Raw genomic sequence first — 14,890 nt, 5'->3', positions numbered from 1 at the left:
AAGTAGCCAAAGAATATGCAATGGGTGATGTAGTCTATCACTTTTAAATTAGGGACAGCTAGTGCAGATAGCCCTCAAATAATCCCAGTGACTATAGAGCAAAAAAAATCACTTTTGGATATTCCAGTCGAATGACGGAATTTTATCATTACACTTATAACACACCCAAGGCCACAAAGTGCGGATCACGATTTTGTGGTAAGGGGACGTGAACACTGGATCCTCGGGTTCATTGCCCAGCATGTTAGTATGTGTTTTATAGCAGTGGTTCAGCAAACATGTTTTTGTTGGTCCCCAGAAATATTCATTGGAAAAATGAATATATTATAATGATAATTTTAAAAATGTGCATAATATTTCTGAATAAATATTCATATTATTAAAGTATGTACTTCTAATAGTCCATAAGCTTTTTATACAGATTTTATCAGTCCGAGGAGTGAAAAAGGTTGGGTTGGTTGTTGTTAAGCGCAAAGCTACACAATAGACTATCTGTATGCTTCCCACCACTGGTATTGAAATCCTATTTTTATCGCCGTAAGTGTGCAGACTTACTGCTAAATCATTAGGTAGGAACAATTGGTTAGAGTAATAGCAGTAATAATAAAATTGACCACCTTATATTTGGACAAAACATTGAACTGTTTACTCAAACAAACCTAAAAAATCGTAATAATGATAGCCACTGGCATTTTACAAATACAAATATTTAAATAAAATGTTAATGGATACATATTTATTCATTTTTTATTTTTTACTGCAGACTTTAAAATAAGTATTTCTAAATTTTGCTCTCTTACTCCACCAGGAGAACCAAGCAGTCTCAAGCGCGTAACTAACTTACATCTTACATGGATGATATGGAGGCAGGCTATTTTGATCTTCGACAAAAATTACAGTCACAAAATAAGTCGAAGATACACCAGCAATTATGCGATACAGAACCTGGGAGAGCACACCAAATAGAGGAAAGAAACGGAAGAAGATTTTATACAAGAGATTCTCCAAACTATCAAGAAATTCTTCGAAAACTACATGAAGGAATTCAACAGAGGCGACTATTTTCAGACGAAGAATGCGAAAGGATTGAGAGTAAAATAGACGAAGTTGTTTTATCTGGTGGCAGGGGCGAATACAAGCAGTACACAGTCGATCGTTCACCCCTCAGAAATAAATATTTTTTTGGAGAAGGCTACACTTATGGTTCACAATTGCTTAAAAAAGGCCGAGGGATGGAAAAATTGTATCCGCATGGAGAAGTAGATAATATCCCTAACTGGATCCAAAATCTGGTAATGAATAAAACTAAAGATTCGAAAAAATAGCGATATTGAAATTTAAATGCAATTGAAGCAAAGTTCTAAATGTTATCATTAGACTACCTTACAGTTACAATTCAGCCAATCGTTGCTTCTTTTAACTATAATGTCAATAATTTACAGTTTCACATAGTTTTACTTTTAGGCTTATGCATACAGAATTTTAGAAAAACTAAAGTAAAAATAGCTTGGGGTAGGTAAGAGGAAGAAGAGAGATTTCTTTTATAAATGACTTAGGTAAAGTGTTCGTAATAAACAAAGGTGAAATGGACATCAACTGCCTATTTCAGAGTGACACTTGTAGAGCAAGTCTTGGAGGATTATATCATAGCTTGAGTAGAAAGGACATTTTGAAAATTTCCGTTTTTAGAACCTTTTGTTCAGAGCTGCTTTTGTAGATTAATCCTCCAAGACTGTTCGTTCAAGAGAATTCTTCTTTATATTAAATTTGTAAAGTTAATTTGTCATGTTCCAGCACTGAAGGTTTCCATATTTATCTATACTGTAACACTAAAATTTTACAAACCATCCTAAGTAATTAAAGCTCCCGTTTGTCTGATAAAGATACCCATTTTTACATTTCATACACATTCTCAGTTCAGCCCTGAAACATGGAAGGTGTATTATCTTCATAAAATACTCAAGTTATCAGGTTCTATGGTATCGACGTAAAATAATACTCTACACTTTTTTTTTACTAACTATTAAAACAACTCATGTAACATTCTGTGCTGTGCTGCCCTTCAGATGTAGAGAGTAATAAAAGATTGAACTGTTCGTGTAATATAATGCTACAGAGAGAAAAAAAGAGTGAATAGTGTTTACGGTTGTCACCTAAGCCTTGTTTTTACAGGATGTTATTTTAATTTTTACTAATTTGTAGTCATGTGACCATAATTTGCAAGAGTTTCCTGTTGTTATGGGAATTGTTATAAACAAATGAACATGTTGTATAAACTTGTATCCAAAGACATCTTTTGTAACTAAACACTTAAATACACTTTACCAATGCCTGTGCAAGATTTTGTTTAAGGAAACTAATTGATCAAAAAGCATGTATTTCTCCAGATCAAGGCCTAGAAATCAGCAGTGTATGTACTTGTATGTGTACAAAAAAAAGGAAAGAATTACAGGCAATTATACATCCAAACTAAACAAGCTCTACTCCGTGATCATGTAACATTAATAAAGAACCATTAATTTCTGTAACTCAGTGTAGACGTGAAGAAGAAATAAAAGTCAATGAAAATAAAGCATTATTAACACAAAACAACGACATTGTGTTTCATTTGGATATGTCTTAGTAATGTATTGAAGAGAGGATCTAACGGTAATCTCTTAGCTTATACTTTACACTGTTTGTTTACCACAATGGATTCTTATACAAATCTGTTTACCAGACAGCTTTGGTCTTTAAATTACTTTACCAAAATTAAACGTCGTTATACACCAGCTGCCAGAAAGAGTTAGGTTGAGTCATAACTTGTACAAATAACAGGGCATATCCAGTGAGAAGTAATGATGCCACGATTTGAAAAGCTAGAACAGCTGTTTGTAGGCTGGATTGCTTGGTGTCATAAAAATTTCAGACTTTATAACAGACTTAAAATTTTTACATCCTTCAACGAAAGAAGACGACCAGAAATGATGCCTACACATGTTTTTGTGTGTTTTTTTTTTTTTTAGGTTATCAAGCCCATTGTGGAAGCCAACATCGTACCCGAAGGATTCATTAATAGTGCTGCTATCAATGACTACCAGCCGGGAGGATGCATTGTCTCTCATATAGATCCTGCCCACATTTTTGATCGACCAATCATATCCGTGTCTTTTATGAGTGACTGTGCACTAAGTTTTGGATGCAAATTTAGCTTCAAGCCGATACGAGTCACAGAACCCTTACTTATTCTTCCCATGGTTAGAGGCTGTGTAACTGTTTTGAGGTTTGTTTTGTAATTAGCATGATCTGAAAAATATGTTTGTCTTTTTGAAAGGAAACATGATAATTGTGTTCTAGAATATGTAAAACAAATCATTGAATTTTATCTTATGTTGCATTTAATTGAAAAATGTTTCGTTTCACATAGTAACGTAACACCTCCACCACCCCACCCCCCAACAAACTTTGTTGGTATATTTTTCTGTGTTTCGTATGATAAAATGGAATTTGAATTGAGTATTGAAAGTTAAACATTTTAGAAAGACATTAAGAATTATGGTTTAAAAAAGCTGACGAAGTGTTAGTAACCGGCAGGCATAAAATGTATGATAAAAATAAATTACCTGCAGATTTTGTTTTGCACATTTCTCTCAGATTCTCCATTTTGGAAATCAAATCAGATATATGTTTTTAAGAACTTATCTTCTGTCTCCCGTAAGTCACTGTCGAAGTGGTCTTTCATTCGACACCAGATTTCTGATTTTGATCTGAACGAACAAATTAAGAAAAATGTGAAAATATAATTTTCAGCTTAATATAAAGATCAGCTTGTTTATCATCTACGTCACGTTGAAAGTGGGTAGTGAAAGAAATGTTTATTATTTGTAGTGGGTTTGCTGCAGACAGTATTACACATTGCGTTCGACCCCAAGACGTAAAGAAACGTCGAGCGGTAATCATTTTAAGGAGGTAAGTTTCATTGTTGTTAGTGTCTGTTCTCTGTTTATTTAAAAACTAAGTGTATACCTATCTCTTTAATTTCATAAACGTGTTTCCTTATTACAGATGTCATATTTTATGACTAACTGTAGGTTATTTACGATATGCAAGAAGCATCGAAGATTTGTAATAAGCATTTTTTTTTTCAACAAAGATAAGTCGTATGACAGATTTGTATACTTTCGGTGAAATTTGAAAAAAAAAAAGTTTTTGCTGTATTACTAGAATTTTGTTTTAACTGTTAAAATTTTATTTTATCTGTTTCAAAAATTTAATTTAAACTGTTCATAGAATTTTATTTTAACTGTTGCTGGATTTTTGTTTTAACTGTTGCTAGAATTTTATTTTAACTGTTGCTAGAATTTTGTTTTAACTGTTGCTAGAATTTTGTTTTAACTGTTGCTAGAATTTTGTTTTAACTGTTGCTAGAATTTTGTTTTAATTGTTGCTAGAATTTTATTTTAACTGTTGCTAGAATTTTGTTTTAATTGTTGCTAGAATTTTTTTGAGTAAAAATAATTTCTTAGATAATCAAAAATTCTACTAACAACACAAATGTTATTTAAAATTCTAGCAACAATTAAAACTTTTAACAAGTACTTTTACAAAGTAATAATAGAGAATTTGTTGTTGTTATGATAAAGTTTCATAGACAAAAGATCACTAAAATCTGAGTTATGGGCTACCAATAGAGTTCTACCCGACGCTCCTCGTCTAAGCCCTGCTGAACTAACACTGATCTCCGAGCCAAAAGCAAACAGTCAAGACAGGAGTAATCCCAAAGAACGTTCTGTGAAACATGATGAGCCAAAAGTCTCCAAAAGTGCCTCAACAACAGAATCGTTAGACAAAAGGGTTCGTTATGGAAGCAAACGAAGAACAAACGATCAACATGAAGGTCGGCATGTTGAAGATCTTGGAGACGAAGATTTTGAACCTTTTCATAAGAAAAGGAAGCATGAACTAGATTTGTCTGAAGTTGGTTCTGAAAGTTTCTCAGTCTCTTCTCGTGTTGTCATACCAAGAAAAGGTAACTTTAAGCATTCGTGACGGAAGTTATGTCCCGGTGTGTACAGTGGAAATTCTCTTTTATGGATAATTATGGCTTGTTTATATTGCTTCAAATTAATACCTTGATATTCGGGTACAGGTAGGCCAATTGTTAGATAAAACCATCTAATGCTGTCATATTTTAACCCTATAGTGGCAGTTCTACCGATACGAGTAAGGTCTTTTTTTTTTTTTTTTTGAAGAATAGCCTTCTTCGTATTCTAAAGTTTGATCATTTCCAAGATCGTTGATTTGCTAGATTAAGATTTCAGATTCAAAGATGTTTATTCAAGATGTTTTCTCAAATTATAAACTCCTATAAAATGGGATTTCCACTGCATTAAGAAAAAAAAACATGTATATGTAACATAAGAAGTTGTATTGACGATCAGAGTTGGTAGGGATTCTTGTCAGATATAGCTGGTAATGCTCCATTAGCGTTGTTTATTATTATAATTTCTACACAATTGTTTGATCATTGTACGTGCCTATTTTCATCTGATGTGTAAACAGAAGGTAAAAATATCTACATTACTTACTTTTAAAAACAAGAAATCGTATGCTTCTGATCGTCAACAAACGTACTGGTCTGTAGCCATAATTTTTCTGTGGATCGTGTCTTGGCCATACTAGACAGTCTGCCGTGTTCTGTTTGAAGTTTCGGTATGATGAGGCGAAACGCACTCTTGGTGTAAAGATGAGAGATATTTGTTTCTCACTGTACAAAAACAAACTATATTTATCTGTAAGTTTTGGCTTGGAACCAGCTAGATAAAAGTTTTTATATAGTTAGGTATGGTACAGTTGTATGTGTGACGTTTTACTGACTGAGAAATGAAGCTGTTCTAATTCTACTTCACATATTCATCCATTTTCAGTTAGCATCTGAACTCCTTCCAATTTCGACATATCAGGTCAAAAGTCTTTTCAGATATGTTAAAGAACTTGAACATGTAAAATGTTTTTTTTATTTGTGATATTATTACAGTTTTAATGTGTAACTACCGTGTCAAGTTGGTTTTCTTTACTTCTAAGATCACGTGACAGATGGTGTTGATGTTTTAGCGACAGTAACCAAACAGTGCCGTTTCGTCTAAAGTTGCCGTGAATACTTTTATCTGGCGACATTCTTATCGTGGTGTCTTTTCTTTCACAAAATTACCTTTCATTTTCTCCAGTTATAGTTTGAACTTAAGCTATACGTACCTTTTAATGAAACGGACTTGTTTTGTTTTTCGTAATCATAAGTAACCAGACCTTTACGTACGACACATTTTGTCGTCCATTCTTAATAGAACTTTGAAGAAAGTCTAAATCTTTTACTCTTTCTGATTACAAAGTACAGAAATAAAAACAACAACATTATATATATAAGTATCCCATTTCAACAACATTCTGATGAGCAAAGCTCCAGTTTGTGGAGAAATTTGACACTGAAATTTCTTGTGGCTTTCTGTGTTTTCTAAAATATTATGCCTGACAACGAATATCAAAGGTTCATCACTTTAAAAATGGTTTACCAGTCTTTTGTGACTTATGAATATTAACAAATAGTGTGATACAGAGTAAGTGTAATCTGATAAATACTACGTCAGCGGGAAAAATATATAAAGTAAATCACCAGATTAGTTTATTCATAAAGATAAATCGTGATCTTTAAGAACCCTACAAGTGAGCATGACGAGCTGTTCCTGACAAGAAATAACGAATATTCGTCGTATTAACTGGCTGTGTATGATAGTAGAATTATGTAGACAGAGTTTTTGTAAAAGTTTTATTTATAAAGATTATATAAATCCATCAGATGGATCGGTAGCCATTTTGTAACAGTCATTATAAGCTCTCTTCACACTTCCACACAAAAAAACTGGGGGAGATTTGGTGTGTAGGGTATCAGCGGAAACCTAGTTTGTCGATGCCTATTGTGATAGACGATACTTCCTGTTTATCTTTAAGTTGTTGTGAAGTGTTTTATAAATAATGTTGTTCGGCATATTCTCTTGTCACAGTAATTTTTCATCATCACACGAGTACGTACAAAGAACAAGCATTATGCAACTTGGACGCTTCTGTTTACTGTAAAAGGCTTTGTTCTGTTTTAAACTTATCAAATGTTGTTAACTATAGTCATTAATGATAGAAAAATACATTGTAAATATACTTGTAGGCTGTTAAGATTTTTAAAAGTGGGATGTTCTAAGAATTCTTTGTAAAAAGTGAAACAAAAAAATTTAACAATAACAATTTCATATTTACATTTATATGCCTTTTCTATCTTATTGAAAACAAAAAAAACTTCAGAATTTTGTTATAAGTTTGTGATGTAATTGTTGAAAACCTCAGAATCCAATTCTCCCCCTCCCAGATTGTGATATACAGCTGTTAATTGTATGATTTGTGTTTTATATTCTAGCCTAATTTTGTCGTATTATGTAGCTTGAACAAAAATTAAACATGATTTATTTAAGTGATGGTTACTACTTGTGCTAAGATTTGTTATATTTTTTTTACATTTTTCCATTGTTAATATTAGCCTGGAAAGATAATAATATGGTGTTTTAACAGAAGTGTGCTACCTCTATAACTAAAGCATGACTAGTGAAAGAACATTACACAAACATGCCAGGAATTTTACTATCCTGTAAGCATATATATACAGTACGCCCTGGGGCATGTCATGTATTTGGGGTACCTGGGAGAAACTCCTCTGTAATCGTAAATGTAAATCAGATATAACATAGTTAATAAAAATGGACAAAAAAACACCTGATGCCTAAGTCACTGCTTCGAGTCCAAAACCTTGACCTTTCATATATAGTGACACTTGAACTAACAAGAAATATGCGGGAGTGTGAAAAAAAAGAGAGAGACATTACATATTTCTCTCATGTTGTGTAGTTAAAAAAATTGTTAAATTCGTCTCATATGCTTCATTGTCTGTGATATAGATGATTTGTAGTTTGAATGAAGTAAAATAGATTTAAGTCAGAGAAAGCTGTTAATAAGTTTTCACCACTTTAAAACTACACGTATTGTGTTTGAAGGTAGAAAATAAAATATCTTTAATTACGATAACCTTAAACCACCAGTTCAACAAGACGTTTCTAAACCTTCCTAAAACTTTAAATACGTCTAACATTTCCCAAGACATTAGAACTTTAAACCACAAGTTCAACAAGACGTTTCTAAACCTTCCTAAAACTTTAAATACGTCTAACCTTTCCCAAGACATTAGAACTTTAAACCACAAGTTCAACAAGACGTTTCTAAACCTTCCTAAAACTTTAAATACGTCTAACCTTTCCCAAGACATTAGAACTTTAAACCACAAGTTCAACAAGACGTTTCTAAACCTTCCTAAAACTTTAAATACGTCTAACCTTTCCCAAGACATTAGAAACATATTTGAAAAACTACAATTTTCAAAAGAAATTGTCGTATGAATGATTGATATGCTTGTTTATTTTCATTCTTTCATTTCCGGGAAATTCGTACAGTACGGTGTTTCATGAAATTATGTAAAACAGATACCAGAGATCCCGTGTACTTGAAACTTTTGGAAGAGTTATTCATGCACATTCTAGATAAAGCTACAAATATATGGTGACTCGTGTTTACATGATACCAGTGTGTGTGTTTATTAGGTAATTTATGTTAATGTTCATAGAATGTTTCCACAATCTAAATAAAAACTAATTCGATATTAAAATATGTTTTATATCCAGTACTGTGTACGCAAAGTGCCCTCCGTCTATAAGTGCAAAATATTCTTCTGTTAAAACTTTTCTGAACATCCAACTAGTCTACATCTAAAGTGATTGAACATACTTGTAGTTGAGTTAATGAAACCTTTTGTTTAATCCATATTTGATTTACATAAGTTGTGACCTTTTCTTGTGTCCTCGCTGTGTGATGAAACAATACCTATGCTATTATGTATCATATATTTTATTAGCTTTCAAATACATATTTTATATAAAACATGTTAGTCACTTCTTTCAGACCACTGTACAGCTTCTATGTTAAATTATAATTCAACAACAGCAATATGTCATCCATTGACACTTAAATAAAGGAAGTCTGGTTATGTATGGAGTTTAATTTTAAGTATAGTTACTGTAGTATGTATTATAGATACCGTGTTTAACTTAAACAGGCAGAAAGTTGTGTATAGTATTGGCTACAGTTTTTTGTTTTGTTTAAGAACTGTTGTTTGTGAGACACGTGAAGGTTGTAGATTCAATTTGTATTAAATGTAATAAAGAAATATAATTTTTTGAGTTGTAACGTGCTTATTGTGAGTACAACAAAGGCACCGTTTAGATATTAAATAGTAGTTATAAAACAGGCATGGTGGAAATTGTGTAACTACAGAAGATGACCCCCCTCACATAAAAAAAATAATCAGTCTCCAAACATTTACTGGCCTATTATTGTAGTTACGATGATTCTGGCTGTTTTTTGGATCCCCTTTTGGCTGAGTGGGGGGGGGGGGGTTGTAGTTGCATGCCCATACTTACGCCACTGCATGGTGGTGTAAAACTGAAGGTGTTGAAAAATGGTTTGTGAACAGCTGGAGTATTTTTTTATGGCATTTTATTTTTAATTTATGTGTAAAGCTTCTTAAATATTAATATTCCTAAATTTGCTGATGATCCTAAAATGCTGGAAACAGATAATACCTTTTTTTTGGGGGGGGGGGGGGGGTTGTTTCTTTCATTCCAAAGAATCTGGAAAGAATGTAAAGAGTAATCCACATTTGGCGGGAAATTTAGAACAGATTACGTTATACGGGAAAAGGTTAAAGTTGAGAGAATTCTGTTTAGTGTTTAGATATGTTGGTGAGAGCTAATATGGTTTCGGAATCTGTTTATAGAGGTTTCATTAATTAATGTTCTGGTCCTCTTGTTATACAGAGAAGGTATACAGAAAAGGGGTAAGTTACTCAAATGAAAATTTGTTTTTTTTTTTCTTTAAATATCTGATTTGGAAGTGTTTTCTTTGGAGAGCAAAATGAAATGTAAATGAAGAAATTCGGGTGTTTAAAATTGTGAATAATCTGTAACAGGATCAAGGATATTATGGTGTCAGTTGGTAAAAAGATGCTGAGTACTTCTCACTTAGATATGTCATGTTGATTATTTATCAGCGAGCTCACGCTATATTTAAAGTCTTTATGCTTTGTTTACTTAAACGATGATTAATGGTGCTAGTTTATTCACTTCGCCATGTCAATAAATATGGTGGATCAACAGATTATATTTAATCAAATATACGTGAGAAACAAATCGGACACAATAATCCGTTTGGCATGATATCACCTTTGTTGCATGTTAGCCTAATCAGAAACATGCAATACGACAACAAATAAACGGCTAATAAATATTTTCTAAATAAAGTAACGGCTTTTCTTTGATCATTATGAAGAATACGTAATATAGGCTACTTTTGGGTTGTCTTTTATAAAATTAAAAAACGTGTGTAACCTAAACTGGAGCTCGTTGGTTAGTATGTCGATCTGTGGCTCGCGCCCCGATGTTGCCGAAAAAATCGTGCTCTGCACTTTGGTGTTGTGGATGTGTTAAAAGAGTAACAGTCATATTCTACTATTCAATTAGAGCCGGCCACGCGTTAACAGTGGATGGTGTTGTCTGACTGCTTTCCCTCTAGTCTATCACTTCAAAATTAGGGACGAAGAGCAAAGATAGCTTTTGAGTAGCTTTGCGCGAAATTTTCACAAACAAGAAAGAAGAAAAAAAAAAAACGAGTGGTCTAACTGGGGTTTTGGCACCTAAAAATGGAAATATTTTTCCCCGTGTAAATGCTTCAATTACCGATAAAGAAAACGTTTATTTTGGTCTAAATGTTTTAGCGGTTTGAAATTATAAGTAATTTAAAATAACTTTATCATTTGCTTTAATGTTTGCATTTTTTGGGGGGGGGATATTTCGAACCTACAATTATGCGACCGAATCTCCCTGGATTGTTAGGTTATCATTGAGGGATGTAGTTGAAATAGTTACTAATTTCACCCTTCCATGCCTAGTATAGAATATTTCATTATTCAGATAATTTTTCTAAATTTTCATGCACTTTATATGTATATGTATAATTAATCACATTTGTGTTAACCAGATGACACTTAAGGTTGTTGTATGCCTTTTTTATGGATTTCAATTCGAATAGGCGGGACAGATACTTGTACAAACTGGTTTGAGGTGATTAGGAGTACCTATGTAACCTTAATAACTTATGGTACACCGTACTAAGACTTTTGCCTCTATAAAATTGAGTCATATATCTCGATCTGATCCTATCACTGTATTATGCCGCCTGATCGTTAACACATTCAACTCGCAATCTTTGAAATCGAAACCCGTCCTCAAACATGCCCTTTCAACTGTCGTGGCGTTATAATATAACAGTCAATTTTAATTTTCGTTGTTATAGGGTTAGCGATGGGTGATGTTGACTAACTGTTTTCCCTCTAATTTATCAATTCACAATTAGAAAAGGGTTAGTGTTGGTAACCTTCGAGTAGCTTTGTGTGGAATTCAACAAATAAACTTTGTTTTTGAGTTTCTCAACTGGAATATTTCCTATCCGTAAGTTTGATTTATATATTAATCGTAAGTTTTTATTTTTAGTATCGAATTAAAATTATAATAGTTTCGATATTCATATACTAAAAGAAGGTGGCGGTATAGTGAGAGTGATATATTCAAGTAACTGTGAATGATCTATGTCGTTCGGGCTTTGAGAGTTTTTCAATTTTTCGTACTTAAAGTAGTACATCGTGACGTTAGTAGGTGGCACTACACTCTTGGGTATTTCTAGTGCTGAGATAGTATTAGGGGCGTCGAGAGTATGCATTTCTACTGTGGTGAGATTTAGAATATCCCACTGCCGGGGCATCTGACCCTACCCCCTCTCTTTCAGCCCTGGGTACTATCGAATTACTTGAATCAATTGGATAGCTGTTGGACAAATATTTATCTTGGTGGAAAAAGCATTCAAGTTAAGCCTTTGACGAAGTGTTTAGTAGCAGTACAACTGATAGTAATAGTAAGGCTAATGTTGAAGGTGTATCTATATTATAAACATACCGATTGGAAACCACGAGCAGAAATTATTTCTTTACCCACATTTATAGTTAGGCCTAACTTGGAATATAGTGTACAGTTTTGGTTTCTATAATTAAGGTCATAGTACTAGTAAAAATAGAACTTCCGATCAGTGTAAGAGTGAAGCTCTGTGAAATGAAACGGAAACAGTATTGACATGGTAAAGATTCAGAGTAGGGATACTCTACTATAATGGTAAGTCATTAAATGCCATATTATAAAAAAAAGATAGTATAAAACCTGATATTTTGGTTAGAACAATAACGAATGATTCTAGAGATTAGAGGGTTGTTTTATAGGTATAAAAAAAGAGAGTATAAAACCTGATATTTTGGTTAGAACAATAACGAATGATTCTAGAGATAGAGGGTTGTTTTATAGGTATAGTTTAAGATAGTTTAACTTATTTTCTCTTCAGAAAAGAAGCGTAAAAGGTGGTCTTATTCAGTTACTCAAGTTGCAATAATTTCTGGTAGAACAATAGAATTTCCTTGTATTATATTTTGAAGACAATACAATGAGAGAATACAACTTTAAGATCTAGAAAAGACAGTTTTATTTTTCTAACGGGGAGGAGGTGGGGTTTGAATTATGAATTGCCATTGGCAGTAGTGGAGGCTGGCACTTTACAATAGTTAAAAATCATTTCCTGAAAATTAGGGGTAGTTTAAGTTTTAGTCTTTCCAAAGGGTTTTTTGGTATAAAGGGATAATTTTAAACTCGAGTTAAATGTTCTTTTAATATTCACATATTATCTAAAATTAGTAAGTTCCAAACTGTAATACTATCACAAAGAAATTGGAGGCCTTTATCCAATCAGTCACCAAGAAAATCTTGTAAACTTTAATAAGATCACCTCTTGCCTTCCTTTTCTCGAGAGAAAATAAGTTAAAAGATGTTAACCTATCCCTGTAACTTAACCCCTTCCCTTCCCAGAGTCATCTAATAAGCCTAGCTCAAATAACTCTAGTTCATTACTAAGTCTAGTATAAAGTAGCTGCAGTAAATTTACTGTGGAGAATGTGCTTGTGATGGCCGTATCAAAGCAGTACAAAAGTCGGAAGCTAGATATGAAGATCCACCTGGCACAGTTGCTCTTATCTTTCAGCTACCCAGTGTGTCCAAAATCATCATCTTTCTTCAACAGGCCTAATGCCTACCTACTTCTAGCAGTAACTATAAGTTTATCATCATTTGATAGAGCGAAACACTCTTCACAATCTCTGACTACCTATTGTTATTATTATTTTATGGAAAAATAAAAAATCATAATTCTAGTGTAAATGATGTTATTACCCCACAAAGTTAGCTTTCTTACAGAAATTTGGTGTTTCTTTTAAAAAGTACGGGGTGAATCGGGAATTACCGGCCAATAATAGATGACCGACCCCCCTCCAACACATAAATAACTGGGGTAGGTAGGAATCTTTTTAACTGGGTGTTTGTAAGTTAAAGTGTTAAATGTTTGTTTTTGTCACTCAAACAAAAATACCAGTACAAGATTATATTTATACAAGTAAAGAAAAACGTTTCATAAAAGGAAGAAAATGTAGCGACAGCTAATATCAGTCATTCAAAAACAATGTAAAAAAAAATAGTAGGGATGGTATTTGTGTCATCCGTACATAATAGCACAGGTACACAGTGTAGTAGAATGTTAACAGAGGAAAATAGGATAAATTAAACTCAATTGTGATTGAATAGTTATATATTTGCTATATGTTAATTCTTGTCTGTGATATTATGTATGGATGATGTAAATGCCATCCCTACTATTTTGTTTCCATTGTTCTTGAAGGATGGATATTAGCCATCCCTACATTTACTTCATTTTTTGAAATGTTTTCTTTACTTGTTTTTTTTTTTTTGCAGTGTTTTAACAGACAGGAAGGTTATATTTATAACAATGTTCTAAATACAATGAGGTTTCGTCTGTAATATTTATTGTTTATCTATATATTGGCTGGTAATTCCTGTTTCACCCTGTACTTAAGTTTTTTAAATACAATACCAAATTTTGGTAAGAAAGCTAACTTCAAGGGGTAATGATAACATCGTTTACACCAGAAATATGATTTTTTTAAATGACTACTAGTTATTAATAATACTTATAAAAGCGGATACTCCGTTTGTAACAATTTACCTCAGTGAAATTGGTTGACACCATTGTTTTGGTTTTGAAGAAAGAACAAGAAATTCAAACTTTTTGCTATGATATTTACAGACATTGTCATAACTTGTAACTCAGTCATTACATATATATTGTTATAAAAAGAAACACTGTATAGTATTGTAAAGTTCTGATTAACTATTGAGGAGCTATTTAAAATAGAATTTAGATGAACAATCCCTATATAGGCAGTGCTGCGACCTGCCTGAGGTTTAAAATGAGAAACACCTTGGAATATTAATTTAAATAATTGTTTTTGATCATGTGTATTTCTAAACACTGAAATCACAACTACTTTAAAACATTGTCTGATGAGTTTAGACTTTTATCTTTTCTTACCACTTCAGCTAATCAAGGTATTTGTTTTTGTAGCTTGTTGAACTATTTAAAGAAAAGTTTGTAGTAGTTAAACTAAATTTGGACAAAAAAAATCAACAGTTTGAAAACAATTAAAACTGTAAGATTTAATGACAAGTTCCATGCAGGTCTTGTTTCAATGATTTATAGATGAGTAGGTTATCTGTTTCTAACAATGAACACAACCACTGTATTAAGTAGGTTGTCTGTT

The 14,890-nt window shown here is 32.6% G+C and overlaps 1 protein-coding gene across 2 annotated transcripts in view; it reads left to right on the top strand.

Annotated features, from left to right (window-relative positions):
* Positions 1–845: 845 nt before the first annotated feature.
* The window catches only part of LOC106474247 (RNA demethylase ALKBH5-like), a 19,057-nt gene continuing 5,012 nt past the window's right edge, over positions 846–14,890 (top strand). Inside the window, exons 1-4 of one of the 2 annotated variants that reach the window (XM_022402595.1) lie at positions 846–1,292; positions 3,006–3,262; positions 3,868–3,948; positions 4,671–5,008. In XM_022402595.1, coding sequence (XP_022258303.1) covers positions 852–1,292; positions 3,006–3,262; positions 3,868–3,948; positions 4,671–5,008 — 1,117 coding nt within the window. In that variant the 5' untranslated portion in view covers positions 846–851. Of the gene's footprint in view, positions 1,293–3,005; positions 3,263–3,867; positions 3,949–4,670; positions 7,506–14,890 lie in introns of those variants that run through there. The other variant, XM_013934936.2, reaches the window with a different exon arrangement.

Source organism: Limulus polyphemus, unplaced genomic scaffold (genome assembly GCF_000517525.1).
Source record: "Limulus polyphemus unplaced genomic scaffold, Limulus_polyphemus-2.1.2 Scaffold6991, whole genome shotgun sequence".
Taxonomy (NCBI): Eukaryota; Metazoa; Arthropoda; class Merostomata; order Xiphosura; family Limulidae; genus Limulus; species Limulus polyphemus.
Note: the sequence above shows the minus strand (reverse complement) of the source record. Positions and strands in the feature narration are given on the sequence as shown.